The sequence below is a fragment of the Nematostella vectensis genome, chromosome 2, assembly GCF_932526225.1.
Source record: "Nematostella vectensis chromosome 2, jaNemVect1.1, whole genome shotgun sequence".
NCBI lineage: Eukaryota > Metazoa > Cnidaria > Anthozoa > Actiniaria > Edwardsiidae > Nematostella > Nematostella vectensis.
The window spans coordinates 11,528,318-11,543,415 of NC_064035.1; the positions used below are offsets into that span (position 1 = coordinate 11,528,318).

Genomic DNA, 15,098 nt, shown 5'->3' on the forward strand with positions numbered 1-15,098 from the left:
CATTCACACTACTTCGCTCTTAAGTATTGTGAAGACCTCTACTCGCGCTCATCCACCCTACTTCGTTGCTCTGTGAAGACCTACTCGCGCTCATCCACACTACTTCGCTGCTAGCACTGTAAAAACCTCTACTAGCGCTCATTCACACTACTTCGCTATTAGCACTGTAAATACCTCTACTCGCGCTCATCCGCACTTCATCTGCGATATAGGCCTCCGAGGATGGGTTCTGACGGGGCACTAATATATATGTTTTTATTTTTTACATGAAACATGTATATTTCTGAAATGTGGAATTTTCCGGCAAATTCGTGAGGCTCAGTCTACCAAGATTTTATGAAAATGAATGAATAAAAAACTTCATTTGAGTAAAAAGGTAAATTCAAAAGAATTCTTAAACGGGTTTTATATGACCTAAACTGGAAACCAATTAGGGCCGATATAAATGCCGTTAGTTTATTCTGTAAGATAGAAAAATTCGTGAGGCTCATTCGACCAGGATTTTATGAAAATGAATGAATAAAAAAACTTCATTTGAATAAAAAGGTAAAGGCAAATAAATTCTAAAACGGGTTTTTATATGACCTATTACTGGAAATCAATAGGGCCGATAAAATGCCGTTAGTTTATTCAAGATAGAAGAAATTCGTGAGGCTCTGTCGACCAAAATTCTTTTAGAAATAATGAATAAAAAACTTCATTTGAATACAAAGGTAAAGGCAACGGATATCTTAAACGGGTATTTTGCATGAGCTATCACTGGTAATCAAATAGGGCCGATAAAAATGCCGTTAAGTTCATAGTTTGTAAGATAGAAGATATGTCCATCGAGATATGCCGGCCATCGAAAAGGCACAATATCGACACATTTGCATTTGACAGGTGGTAAAAATACACTCTTTTTTCCGAAAGCATACACTAAATAAGCATTACCACAAAACGTCTCCATAAACACCAGCGACAGTTCACCGTTTTTGTTTTTATATTCGTTTCGATAAAAATAGATAAAAAAAAATCAATCGCATTCACCAGTTTTTACTTCGTTCATAAACCTCGTGCCCGCGGATAGAGAAGAAGTACTAAGGGCACACACCCTAATCGGAATTTATTAACGAAAGTGGTGTTTTGAAGACATTTCCAGGTAAAAGTTGTTTGACCCGAGGCCATAGTTTCTTACTTTTATAAAGAAGGGGAGGCACTTGAAAACTTGGAAGCTAGGTATAGTTTTCGTACTTGATGAAAAATAGCATCTTGACCCGCACTAAATTAATCGGATGAAAAACAATTATTTGTATACTATAATCTCCTTATTCCTATAAGGAAGAGGCTAGAATATCAAATCCAGCTTATATGATATTTCTTCAAGAACAGTTAAACAATTTAAATTACAATAGAATATGTCCTTTTCAAGAATATAGAGACAAACATGTCGGCCATGCGCCCGCAATTAGCTTCGCGCCTGGCCTATCCTTTTGCTTGAAAGAGATCAAATTGTTATTAACTAAATATATTATCGCCCTTTTACTTTCCTGAAAGCCACTTCTTGAACATTATATTAAATCAGGTTCCGCGCTCCATTTCCTCGCATTATCGCTAGATTTCGCTCACCTTCCCTGGCGCCAACACTAATTTACCATCCAGTAGCCCAGGAAAACGCCGCAAGCATTTCAGCGAAATTAAAGCTGTTAACTCATTTACTTAAAAACTCTTTTAAGATTCTGGATTATTTAGGGTTAGACATTATACAGCCTTTCATTCTCTCTTGTTTTTATTTATAGTCTGTTTTGACGTGCTGTTTTGCTTTTAAATTCGCCAGGATTCATTTTGCCACAACTCCCATATTTGCTTAGCTGGATACCCTACTTTTAAGGAGGAAAATACCAATAAAAGTTTTATTGAAATTGGTGATAAAAAAGGCCGGGAGCTATTTAACCTGAGAATCCATATTTAGAATTTATTTTCGGTATACCATTACCGTTTCGTGTATTTTATTAGCAGATGTCTTTGGTGTATCCACGTGGTAAACATCTTCGAAAACAGATAAGGAAAAAAAAAGTCATAATAATAATAATTTCTTTGTTTCCGACCGATCTCTCAGGTTTGGGCTTTTGCTGAGGTTACACAACTAAATGCATGTTTCTTAATAGTGTCAATGTAATAGCACACGACCATTTCTAAACAAGGAATTCCACGGTACAATAACAGCGAAACTGAGACAAACCAGGGTCTCCTTGATCTTGGTTGGAAGTGAAATGGCTTTTACGAAAAGAAAAAAAGAATCACTTATCGCAGATAATGCCCGTCAAGCCTGCCCAATTTCTTTGTGGTTTGTCGGCCTGCTATTACTTTTAACTTCAATTGATTAGAAGCCCGATTCGATAAGGAATAGCATTTGAAAACGCTAACGAGAATGTTATATTGAATATGGACATCTTAATTTTTTCACATTTAAAGAACGGGGAAGCGTTAGTTTGCTTCAAAAAAGGGGTAAACCTTTTGCCTCTCTGTATCATATGAAACCAAAAAGTAAATAAGGCGTCGTGTATTTGCATATTTACTTGATAATGAGTTTTTGTGTTTACGATAGAGGTCTTGTATTTGACTCCTGGGGGTCATGCAAGCCCCGCTGTGTAAAGGGCAAACCTTCTACGCTAAACACCAAAAGCCGACATCAAAACATCTACTTCCCTAACCGCTAGCCTACATTTAAACTCACTAACTTCGTTCTAATCCGAGCTATGACGAAACTTTTCGTTTATTTGTCGCACCGGAAACTCGGTTTCGCGATAGAAGGGTGGTTGTCATCTATGTTTCCTACATCAAAAGTGCTATTGTTTCGCCCAGACAATTGATGAGCGCGTACTTGCGTGACACAACCGCGAAACGCAAAGCTAGAAATACCTCAAGAGACTACACCACAAGCCCGTTTTCTTGACTTTCGTGTGATTTCGTTGTCGTTATGGATAAAGGAATAATATTTAGGGTTACTATAGTAGAAGTTTTGTTGCGTAGGCAGCTACATACTGTTTCCGGCGCGTCGCTGGCTTAGGCGCGGTATTGTCACGCATGGAATGTCCGCTATGTTGTATTCGCGCCTGCTCGGTAACGCACGTCACGCCACACACTTCACTTGACGAGTTGTGGTTGTTTCTCTACGGCGGGAAGGGTGCACATAAACTGTCGTCTAGTTCGACGAGATGTTTTCTTTATTACTGTGGCCGGCCATCCTGCATTACTGTGTAGCATTTAACATTGACACTAATCTACCTCTAGTTAGACAAAATGATCAAAAGGGAAGCTATTTTGGCTTCTCGGTCGCACAGCATCAAGCATCGAACAGTGACTCTTCTGTCACAAGCTGGTATGTTAAACTTTTTTGCATTGCTTCTGTGATATGCCTGTTTTGGTGCTGATTTACTTGCATTTGTATTCCATAGGCTTCTTGTAGGAGCTCCAAAGGCTAACGTTAGTGAAATGCTGACTAAAAATATCGTTAACCCGGGTGCTGTATACAAATGTGATCTGACTAAACCAGATTGCGAGCAAATTGACTTCGATACGGGAGGTGAGCGTCCACTAACCAACATCATTACCCTCGAAAGTCGATTGTTAGTGAACTTTACTTACAACTTGCCTTTCGACAGCTTAGTTTTATTCTCCGTTAGGGGAACCTGGGAACCATAAATATCTAGCAGGTCACGACAACACACATTACTGTCATGGGAAACCTTTGCTTACAAACCACATGAAATTACCCGAACTGCTAATTGTTGGTATAATGAAAATCCTAGTTCACTACAATATTTCTATCCTCCTTGAACAAATTAGTGTTAAATTTTTTATTAGTGGCATTTCATAAAAAAATTCGCAAGCTTTGGATAGTTACGTTCTTAGTTGAGTAGATATCCATTGCTTCCGGACTATACATACATTAAAAACGCTTTTCCCTGCACTTTTACGGAGTCGTGCTGTGATTTGAAGGGGTATAACCGATGCTTACCCACTTAATCTTTTCGGTGTTATTCTTCTACTGTTTTATTTTGCCTTCATCGCTCTGCCCTTTCCTATGACCTGAGGGCTAGTATTTGTGCTAAAGCATGTAGAAATTCGCACGACTTTTTGAGACCTCACAAAATGCAACGTGCCCTTTGTGAAACAAACGTTCTCGAAGCTAGAGTCGGATGTCTTGTTTTGAAACGGGTTCTCTTATTCTTGCGTTTGCCAATCTCTTTGAGATATCATAAGAACATGCTCAACCAATCCACTATCTGATACCGTTGCTTCTATACTTCCAAAATAAGAATATAACACTATAATACTTAGATAAGAAAAAAAAAAAACTAGAAGGCAAATGCATAATGACATTTCTACTACAAGTAATGCTCTTCATGATCTGTTTGGATCATTGAAAACCTGTAATTGTTGGATTTACGCTAAAAAAGTCAATCCTTGTACCGTCTTTTGGGGACAACGTGCTCTTCAAAATACTCAAATTTGTTGACTTTTAAAATTATCCATAAATTATTTACTCTGTTCTTCAGAAACCTCTCTTGTTTGATCACTAATATCCTTTCATCCTATTTATAATGAAGAACAAAATTAGAATTCAACTCAGGATTGGAAGGGTGAAGTTTTTTTGGTTTTGTTGGTTTCATTCGTAAGACATTTGGATAATAGAGTCACACTAGTGCTAATTTTGCCGATTTTTTTTCCTAGAAACACCCTGTTATTTCACACTCCGAAGGTATTAATTACAAATGGAAATAAAATTGCCCTTGTTTTTAATCCCCTTTTTGCGCTCTTGTCAATTCTTATAACTTTAGAAGAAATTATATATCAGAAATCGATTATTTGTTTTAATGAATTCATTTTTAATCGCACCAAAGACTTTTCCGGTGCTGTTTTGTGTTCAAAGGCAATAAAACTTATGTTCCGATCAATTCTATTTTTTTCTAATTTCATTAGCATAAAGCTTTTTTGACTGACTACTTTTTAATCCTCTGCTTTATAGGAAGGGGTTTGTGAATCTTGATATGCTTGCTTATAAAACCTTGTCTTTCGTCTCGTTCATGTTTTGGTTTCTTTCTAGCATATGTGTTATGTTTTGAATTCAATAATTGTGTGGCTTGGCTATGAAAATGTATGTGGGACCCCCATCACATATTTCCTTAATTTGTACAGCATGTAGCCTTGTCTTATATAATCATATCGCGTCAATAAACCCCCTACCATTCCAAACAAACACACCTTTGCTATGTATTTAAATAATGCTGACCACACAGGGCAAAATTTGTATGGGCTCCCCCACTGGGAAATTGTGTTTCCCCACCAATATCTTGATCATTTAGTTTTAGCACCTGCTACATATTTCGCGGCTATCAGTTTGAAATTGTTAGACCACTGCTATAAACTAATGATTTTGTGGCTTTGAATTTGCACTTGGCACTTATTGCTATTGCTACTCCATCACTGTTTCTGAGAAATCAAAAGGCATTTGCCCTCCAAAATAACAAGTCTTCATTCAGACCCCCCAAAAAAATTGAAAGTAAAATTTTAAAAAATCTTGAATAATACAAAAGAACATGTTTTTTGTTTAGCTAAGTTCCTTTTTAATTAAATAAATTCTAGCTTATAGTTCAAGACTTTTGCTGTTTTTGCTGTTAAAAAAAAACTGTAAATGTTTCTGCTAATAAAATGCTTGCGCCTAAATTGAAAGTTATATTTTGAGTAATTGTCTAAAATATATTTAATTTTAGTGCTGATTATAGTGAAAGATTCTAGATTATTATTTGATTAGCATTTTGCTGGCTTCCAGGGAAGCCTTTCAACAGTTTTTTTTTTCTTGTTTTGAGTTGAAAAAAAAAAAAAAAGTAAATTGAATAGAGTTTTGAATTGATTTGAGTTAAATTAAGTTTTGGACGTCTCAGTATAATGCATACTGTAATCATTTTTGCTTCTCTTCAAGTATCCTTTGTTTCCATATTTCTGTATATTTTTTCCTTCTGTTGCTTTCGCTCTCCCTATTTTGCTAAAGTCTTCTTCAGAAGATTCCCTAGTTTTGTACCGTGCATATTGTATTCTTGCTCTATTTGTTCTAAACGTTAAGCCATTAAATCTACAGAAAAGCTCTTGTTTCAATACATTATGAGTTTTATTTCAGGAACTTTTTTATCAATTTAAAGAAATATTTTGATTTTTTAGGATTTAACAGGGCTCCCAAAATTATGTGCAGATGCGTAAAAGCATAATTTTCTTAACAGCACATAATTTACATAATTTAAAAATAAATACATGTATCCATTTGTTTTGTGGCATTTTTTTCTTCCCTTGTAGCACAATTTTAAAAGTTTTTGATTCAATACATTAAATACAATAGTCTTTGTTGATAGTGACAATGTATTTTTTATTTAGTAGCCTGTATCAAAGTGATGTATGTTAAATTCAATTTTTGTTTGCATTCTTAGGCAACACAGTAGATGCTGATAATGAAGAGCTGGACGACAAGAGCAACATGTGGTTTGGAGTGTCTTTGCACAGCTCTGGGCTAGATGGAACTGTCTTGGTAATTATTACTTTATTACTCATTAGAAATTTCAAAAATTATGAAAAGCTGTTTTTACTTGGCTTTTGCACACTCCCATACGAGAACACAGCATTTACCGAGGTAGCTTATTTGACAGCAAAGCTGAGTCTTGCTGCCATTTTTGGCTACAGGCTTAATACAATACTGTAAATCTGAGTTCTTCATTAGCATTGTTTGATGATATTGTCTTGTTTTTTTAAGTCCTGTGCCCATAGATATTTATACTATGGACGTCTACGCAAGTACCACATGTATCCAGGAAGGTGTTTTTCTACAAAAAAGAAAATGAGTGCTAGATCAATTTATGCTTATGAAGAATGCAAGAAAAAGAATGACGGTAAGTTATTCGATTTTGAGGTTTTCCTGTTCGCTCTGTATTTCTTGATTTCTTATGCCTTTGTTTATTTATCAGAGGATGCAAGTAATCCCAATTCTGTTGCAACTTACACCAAACAACTTTACTGCCAGATGGGTGTCAGCTCAATGTACATTCCTGTAAGTACAGACGGACAGAAGGATGGACAGAAGGACAGACAGACAGACAGTTTTCTGAACCTATTATGTTATTATTCTAGGACAGGAATGCTATGACATTTGGTGCTCCAGGATCAATGAACTATCAGGGTATGCTAAGCATCCATATCTATTTCAGACCTAAACATTTTACTATGCAGCTTGCTTGTGCAGGGGTTTCATTAGGCCCTGACAGCCTGCGGAACTGCCAGTTATTTATCACCAAACGCCGGCTAATTTTAAAAAGTGGTTTTATTTTTATTTGAACTTATAAAATAAAATAACATCCACCCTCTACTTATCAATCTCCATGGCCTTCTCTCAGACTTAGTGAAACCCCTGCTTGTGGTTATCAATGAATTTATTTATTAAGTGATATTTTTTGGATTTTTAATTTTTAGGTGTCCTATATTACCATCAAGATGTCCCTAATTTTGGAGCCCAGATTTACAATGATTCAGCACCATTTGGCTATCAAGGTGGGTGAATTTTTGATTACCAAAAATAAAGCTGGTTGGCCTGATCTAGCTAAAAGCACCAGATTTTCCTTGCAAGGTACATATAATATATAGATTTAGGCACTGCCTAAAAGCAGAGCCCACATTAAACACTTTGTGTTAACGTCGTGGTAAAGGAAAATTTGACACGACTGTTTGTTTTTGTGTTTTTTTTGTAAAGCCTCATATCAATAGTTCTTAAACTTTATTTGTGCCAAAAAATTTTTCCCATAAATTGCATTCTAACGGCGGCTAAAATGGGCCCTTGCTGTTTCCCGTGACCTGTTGACTGTGAATTCACGCCAAATCTTTGACTTTTCTATTTTATTCTTTTAAGGTGAGAACTCGAGCTTGTCGGCATAACCGACGGGTTTGAAGATATCGGCTTTAAATTTTCAGGATCTGATAGATAATTATGCCATATCATAAAGTGTGTGAGGAATTTTTGACTGAAGATCGCTTTTCTAGCACTTTTCGTGTCCAAATTTTGCCAGAAATGAGAGTTCCAACTTTGATTCATGATATTTTGTTGACAGTGTCAAATAACAAAAAGTCCTCACACACATTGTTAGATCATCTATCTGTCATTGAGATGCAATTATGTGCAAGTGCATGCGCAATAACGCGATGATGCATTACGCTTCAGAGTAACCTCCGTACTTTTGAGTTTGAGGCCTCAAAACCTAAACACGAAATTAGCTATTGCAAAAATAAATCTTGCACGAGATAATTCAATCTTTTATCTTTTATTTGATATATAGTTTGTACATGTAGTGGAAATTGCAACACGACAATATTTTTTCCGCGGACACGTCGTTTACCTTTACCAAGATCTTAACTGATTATGATAAATTGATTTTGGGCCATTATGTACCAGATTTGATGCTGATCTGCTGGCCATTACTCTTCTTTTGTACACCTTGTTTTGATAATTATTAGTTGTTCTTACTTTACAGGCTACTCTACATCAATTGGGACATTCTTCACAAAAGGCCGCCTTGGTAAGCACTCTACACACCAAAAGTTCTTATAAGTTGACATTGTTATCATTTAAAAAAACATTGACATTTAAAAAAAATATTTGTAGAATATTTATTGTCTTCTGGCAAATGACAAGTAAGAAATGAGTCAATTATTTGACTCATTTCAAAGTTTCAATATCTTGCCAATTAATCACAACTTACATCATACATATTTCCGCTGTTCACAGTTTACAGGACTTAAATTGTGTTCACACTTCTGTGGACTGGTTGCTTATTATTTTTCTCAGACTATAGGCTTTTTTTATTAAACCAAGACTTCTGCTTCTGCTCAATTACCTCGAAGTGATTTATGAAACTGTAACATTAAAATGTGTAATATGAAAATCAAGTGGGAATCATGTTTCTACTGGTGCAAGTACAGTACCTTGATATAGTTTTTTTTCTAAACTGTGAAGTAGGGGGGCTATTTGACATATATTAAAATATTTTTTTTATATTTTGAAACAGTCCCTTCCTTTTGTATAGTCCTTCTTATAAAGTCTTCTTTGTTTAGATATTGTAACTGGAGCACCTAGATACAATCATCATGGGATGGTATGTAGTAATATGTATGTGAAGGAAATAATCTGTCTTTGTTTGTTTGTTTTTAAAGATTATCCTAAAGTTAAATCAAACGTTAGATGTAGCTTGTTTCTTCAAATTCTAACCCTGACTACAAATAACTGATAACCATAGTACTTTCGAACTGTCAATTCATTGCTTTGGTTGGACCTAATAGGCTGTATTATTCCAAAAGTGGTGTTTAGGCTATACGTTTCTTGCTGTCACAGGTCCTGGTGTTGAGGCTATAAGTTTCTTACTGTCACAGGTCGTGGTGTTGAGGCTATAAGTTTCTTGCTGTCACAGGTCGTGGTGTTGAGGCTATAAGTTTATTGCTGTCACAGGTCGTGGTGTTGAGGCTATAAGTTTATTGCTGTCACAGGTCGTGGTGGTGATGAGGCTATAAGTTTCTTGCTGTCACATGTCGTGGTGTTGAGGCTATAAGTTTATTGCTGTCACATGTCGTGGTGTTGAGGCTATAAGTTTATTGCTGTCACATGTCGTGGTGTTGAGGCTATAAGTTTCTTGCTGTCACAGGTCGTGGTGGTGATGAGGCTATAAGTTTCTTGCTGTCACATGTCGTGGTGTTGAGGCTATAAGTTTATTGCTGTTACAGGTCGTGGTGTTGAGGCTATAAGTTTCTTGCTGTCACATGTCGTAGTATTGAGGCTATAAGTTTCTTGCTGTCACAGGTCGTGGTGGTGTTGAGGCTATAAGTTTCTTACTGTCACAGGTCGTGGTGTTGAGACTATAAGTTTCTTGCTGTCACAGGTCGTGGTGTTGAGGCTATAAGTTTCTTGCTGTCACAGGTCGTGGTGTTGAGGCTATAAGTTTATTGCTGTCACAGGTCGTGGTGGTTTTGAGGCTATAAGTTTCTTACTGTCACAGGTCGTGGTGTTGAGGCTATAAGTTTATTGCTGTCACATGTCGTGGTGTTGAGACTATAAGTTTCTTGCTGTCACAGGTCGTGGTGGTTTTGAGGCTATAAGTTTCTTACTGTCACAGGTCGTGGTGTTGAGGCTATAAGTTTCTTACTGTCACAGGTCGTGGTGTTGAGACTATAAGTTTCTTGCTGTCACAGGTCGTGGTGTTGAGGCTATAAGTTTCTTGCTGTCACAGGTCGTGGTGTTGAGGCTATAAGTTTCTTACTGTCACATGTCGTGGTGTTGAGGCTATAAGTTTCTTGCTGTCACATGTCGTGGTGTTGAGGCTATAAGTTTCTTGCTGTCACAGGTCGTGGTGTTGAGGCTATAAGTTTCTTGTTGTCACAGGTCGTGGTGTTGAGGCTATAAGTTTCTTGCTGTCACAGGTCGTGGTGTTGAGGCTATACGTTTCTTGCTGTCACAGGTCGTCGTGTTGAGGCTATAAGTTTCTTGCTGTCACAGGTCGTGGTGGTGAGGCTATAAGTTTCTTGCTGTCACAGGTCGTGGTGTTGAGGCTATAAGTTTCTTGCTGTCACAGGTCGTGGTGTTGAGGCTATAAGTTTCTTGCTGTCACAGGTCGTGGTATTGAGGTTATAAGTTTCTTACTGTCACAGGTCGTGGTGTTGAGGCTATAAGTTTCTTGCTGTCACAGGTCGTGGTGTTGAGGCTATAACTTTCTTGCTGTCACAGGTCGTGGTGTTGGGGCTATAAGTTTCTTGCTGTCACAGGTCGTGGTGTTGAGGCTATAAGTTTCTTACTGTCACAGGTCGTGGTGTTGAGGCTATACGTTTCTTGCTGTCACAGGTCGTGGTGTTTGCTGATACAGCGTCTGCCGAGACCCCTATGTTCAAGTCAAGGAGCGTTCTGCTCCCCACTGAAGCCGACGGGCCACCTCAACCCGGCTCAGGATTTGGCTTCTCTGTTGCCGGCGTGGATGTGAATGGTGATGGGTAAATATTTTAAGTTGTATGTATTCAGCAGTATGACATAACATGAAGGGTTTTCACTGAAAGAATAAACTCCTCAAATGCCATTAATCGAGTACTTGCCTAGTTACCTAGTATAGTCGCATGACAGGGTTTCAATTAAGATCAACGTTTGTGCTTTTGTTGGAATGCCCCATCCCTCTTAGTGACCTGTCTCCATACCTCTCGTCTCATTAAAAGATTCTGCTCACGTTTACTGTTTCCAGCTGGACCGACGTCGTCATAGGTGCGCCATTTTACTCCACGAAGAACTCGCCTAACGAAGGGCGTGTCTTCGTGTACACCAACAATGGTGATGGCACCTTCTCCAAGACTCGCGAGCTTGCGCCGAGTATCGCTCGAAAGGGCGCTTACTTTGGGCACGCGGTGGCGAACTTAGGCGACCTTGACCAAGATGGCTATGAAGGTGGGTGCGGCGAATATGGGAATTTACGTGAAAAGAATCTTCCTTCAAATCTATGCTTCATTCAAGTCGAGAACCTCAATCAACTCCACGTTTCAAGCAAATGCGAATAATGCTCGTTGTTATTCTTTTATTTTTAAATGGTCCGGTTGTATCTACGCAATTTGGGCTGATGTGGGGGCAGGGGTAGGATGAAATTGTACAAAATGCCCGAGATTTTCATAGAAGTCAATTTTTTTAAGTGCGTCAATCTTTTACGAAGTTGGCAAGTATTACGAAGGTCGTCAGATTTTATTACAAAGTGTGAAGTACATCAAGTAATTTATACCCTGCTAGCAGAGCACTCATCCTTGTCGCGACTCTAGTCTTTCGCGTTCTCGTTTGTTTGTGTCCGCAGGAAAAGACTCTGCCGATAGCTGCTTTCGAATCCCGTTGAGCTTGCGCGAAATTATTTTTGTGGTTACCATGTAAATTATCAATCTCGTATCAATTTTTTCACCAACAGAATCTGTTGGTTCCGGTTTTAGTGCGTATGTCCAAACAAAATAGCGACCGGAAAGAACGGAGTTGATCTCTTTCACTGATCGACTCAATTCGCGCTTGTCAAATTAGGAAAAGTCGAAGATTTTACGCTGAAAGAAATTCAGTCACAGATTTTGAAGTCAGTCATCGTTTATAAAAAAGAATGGTTTTAGTGTAACTTATATCAGGGTAAGTATTTTAAAGTACGTTAATCATTACAAACCATAGCCTCGTAGCTTCCTCCACAGGCAATGTTCTCCAACTCTCGGGGGCGGTTGCAGGCTGTCCGGGTGTCCGGTGGCGAAGCGACGAGCGCATGCGTTCTTCGACCAGCTTCCCGCCTGCCCAATTGTCTCGATTGCTCGCCACAGGACTCCCACATCTAGATTTCCTATTTGTTTTCGATTCTTGAAAACCTAGCCTACCTGTAAGCTTTGAAAGTTTTTTCGGCACGAGAACCCCGAAAACCCGGTATTCGCATAGCATGGCCGCCATTTTGAATAATGTGCTCCGTAGGGGGAGGGGGAGAAAAAATGACACCTTCCCCTGCGTAATGCATTATCCAAGATGGCGGCCGGGTTATGAGAACTCCGTGTTTTCGTGCCGGAAAAACTATCAAAGCCTACAGGTAGGCTACTAAAAACCTAGAGATGCCTGAGGAAGAGGCTATACAAGCCATTACAAAGTGTGTGGCCCAACAGTCACTAATCTCTTAATGCGTTGCACTCTGACAGATTTCGCTGTCGGTGCCCCATACGAGGAAGGGACTGGTGTCGTGTACATCTTCAATGGCTCGGAAACCGGAGTGTCACAGAAAGCTGGACAGGTACGTGGATTCCATGTGCCGAATTAATTTCTTGATTTCGCCATTCTGTTTTTTAAATGGAGGGAGGAAGGAAGGTGCTTCCAAGTGTGACTACAGTCGAACTGCCCCCTCGGCAGGGGTGGGTCTACAAGAGTCAAGGAGAGAGTGCGTTTATATGGTGATTAAACCAGGATTTGACTCAGATCGTGTTCGTTATCGGGGTTTACGAGACAGGCGCGTACACAGCGGGGTGCGCAGGGTGCGCGCGCACCCCCCTTGGCGGCCAAATAGTGGGTCATTTCTTATCAAGGAATCTTCAAATACCCTGCTTTTTCCATATGATATCTATGACTGCGCACCCCCCCTCGGCTAATCCTGGGAAGGCACCTGCGATAGAACCATTTGGAAAGGATATTTAATCTATTAGGAGCAATTCCCCTTCTTTAGATTGAAAGATTCATCAAATAGGTTTGTAGGTTTTTTACATGATTATTGAAAGTCTGGGACTCTAGTTGACGACCACGTATGCTAGAAGGTGGCCGCTATCAGGGCCGTATCCACCGGTTCGGTTGGTCCGGTTTCAACCGAACCAAATTTCAGAGGAAAGAAATCAGAGTCGTTAAAAAAAAAAAGAAAAAAAGAAAAATAATTGACAAAAGAATAAAACCGGTTTCGCGTGATATCGAGGTAATTGACCTGACAGGAAATTGGTGATTGCAGTGCTGAAATGATTTTGCAGCACACTGACAAATTGACTCAAACACCTAAGACTCCGAATCCGATTCAAAGAGAAAGACCCCAAAAGGATTTGAACAATGTAATGCAGAAGCAAAGTTTTCTACACCCATTTGTGAAGCAATCGATCATGCCGCAACGAGTATTTGGACACGATTCGATCAGAAAGATTTGAAGACCTTCACTAATTAGGAGCAGCTCCTCTGTAAAGCCTTTCAAGGAAACTGCTTCAAAGAAGAGCGTTTTGTAATTATGTTTTGATAAGAAAGCTTTTGTCTTTTTTACTAACACTTAGAGAACACACAATATCAACACAACCCTTCATTGTCTATCTTCAGATCAAAGGGGTATCCTAGATAAAGTTTCAAGTTATTTCGCCTTTTTAATGTTCTTCCTGCAACAAACGAAAGAGCCCTACGACGCATCAAGGCATATCTCCGAAGTGCAATGCAGTGCTTTAGCAGGCCTCGAAATATTGGGGGACTAGGGGGAGGGGGGGAGGGCACGATACAGAATCATTGGGCACACCACTATTGGTCATTTCCGTTTAGAATCCGAGTTTTGACACTACCTACCTTCTGACACCGACTTGAGAACCGGACCGATCAAAAGTTGGTGGCTACGGCCCTGGCCATACAAGCTCGATCTTTATTGTTTGAATCTCTACTTGCATGTCATAGCTTATAAAGCCAACAGACATCAACCAGGACCTGAAAACATTTGGTTCCTCGATCGCGGGGAAACTGGACATGGATGGTAACGGCTATCCAGGTGAGTGACTGTACCTTGGCAGGGTGGGAGACTGCTTAAGAAGGGTGAGTGGGGTAGGGTGTACACCTTAAAAAAGCTCTATCATACTGAAAACACGTTCCTACCCATAAAGCAATTTTACCCAGAACTCCCTCTAATATTTTAAAATTATGTTTTAAAGTGTTACACATGCTTAGAAGAGGAAAGTAGGTTTTAAAATGATTCGATGGGTTGATAGATACGTTTATTTATTTTTTTTTTGGGGGGGGGTCGTTTTTTACGAGGGGTGGGGGGGGGGAAGTATATAAATGCCAGTGTAGTGTAATACCTGCGCTGCTATTGAAATTTTTACTTGCGTTCGTTTATTGTTGTACCGGTGTGTTTTCAGATTTACTGATTGGCGCCTACACCTCCGATAGCGTTGTGCTACTAAGGTAATCTACATAAACATTGTTGTCCAATAGTGTATTAGATAGACATTCACGATTTATGCCGTTACATGGGGTAACATCGCGTTATGGGGGAAGCAGGCGACTTAACGTTTACATCAATTTCTCAGTTAAAACAACTGAGTACAAATAAAGGTAAGAGGAAAATGAACAAATATAATATTGTCTTCCCATTGCGCTTGATCTAGATTCATTTCCCCGGTGTGTCTTTGTAAATGCAATCTTCATATGTGTGGTTTGTTGTTCTTGAGACCAGCCGAAGGATCCGTGTAGATTGTTATCGTTCACCAGTTCTTTACCGTTTATATCGACTATATGGATTCTCTGTCCTCAAACACATCTTCAATTA

General features: G+C 39.0%; 1 protein-coding gene across 1 annotated transcript in view; it reads left to right on the forward strand.

Moving 5' to 3' along the window:
• Positions 1-3,104: 3,104 nt before the first annotated feature.
• The window catches only part of LOC5521123 (integrin alpha-6), a 30,942-nt gene continuing 18,948 nt past the window's right edge, over positions 3,105-15,098 (forward strand). The window contains exons 1-14 of the mRNA XM_032366504.2: positions 3,105-3,361; positions 3,438-3,565; positions 6,465-6,562; positions 6,785-6,920; positions 6,996-7,078; positions 7,159-7,207; positions 7,498-7,575; positions 8,550-8,594; positions 9,130-9,170; positions 10,904-11,049; positions 11,292-11,491; positions 12,745-12,836; positions 14,231-14,321; positions 14,689-14,734. Of these exons, the coding sequence (XP_032222395.1) occupies positions 3,198-3,361; positions 3,438-3,565; positions 6,465-6,562; positions 6,785-6,920; positions 6,996-7,078; positions 7,159-7,207; positions 7,498-7,575; positions 8,550-8,594; positions 9,130-9,170; positions 10,904-11,049; positions 11,292-11,491; positions 12,745-12,836; positions 14,231-14,321; positions 14,689-14,734 (1,397 nt within the window). The 5' untranslated portion in view covers positions 3,105-3,197. The remainder of the gene's footprint in view (positions 3,362-3,437; positions 3,566-6,464; positions 6,563-6,784; positions 6,921-6,995; positions 7,079-7,158; positions 7,208-7,497; positions 7,576-8,549; positions 8,595-9,129; positions 9,171-10,903; positions 11,050-11,291; positions 11,492-12,744; positions 12,837-14,230; positions 14,322-14,688; positions 14,735-15,098) is intronic.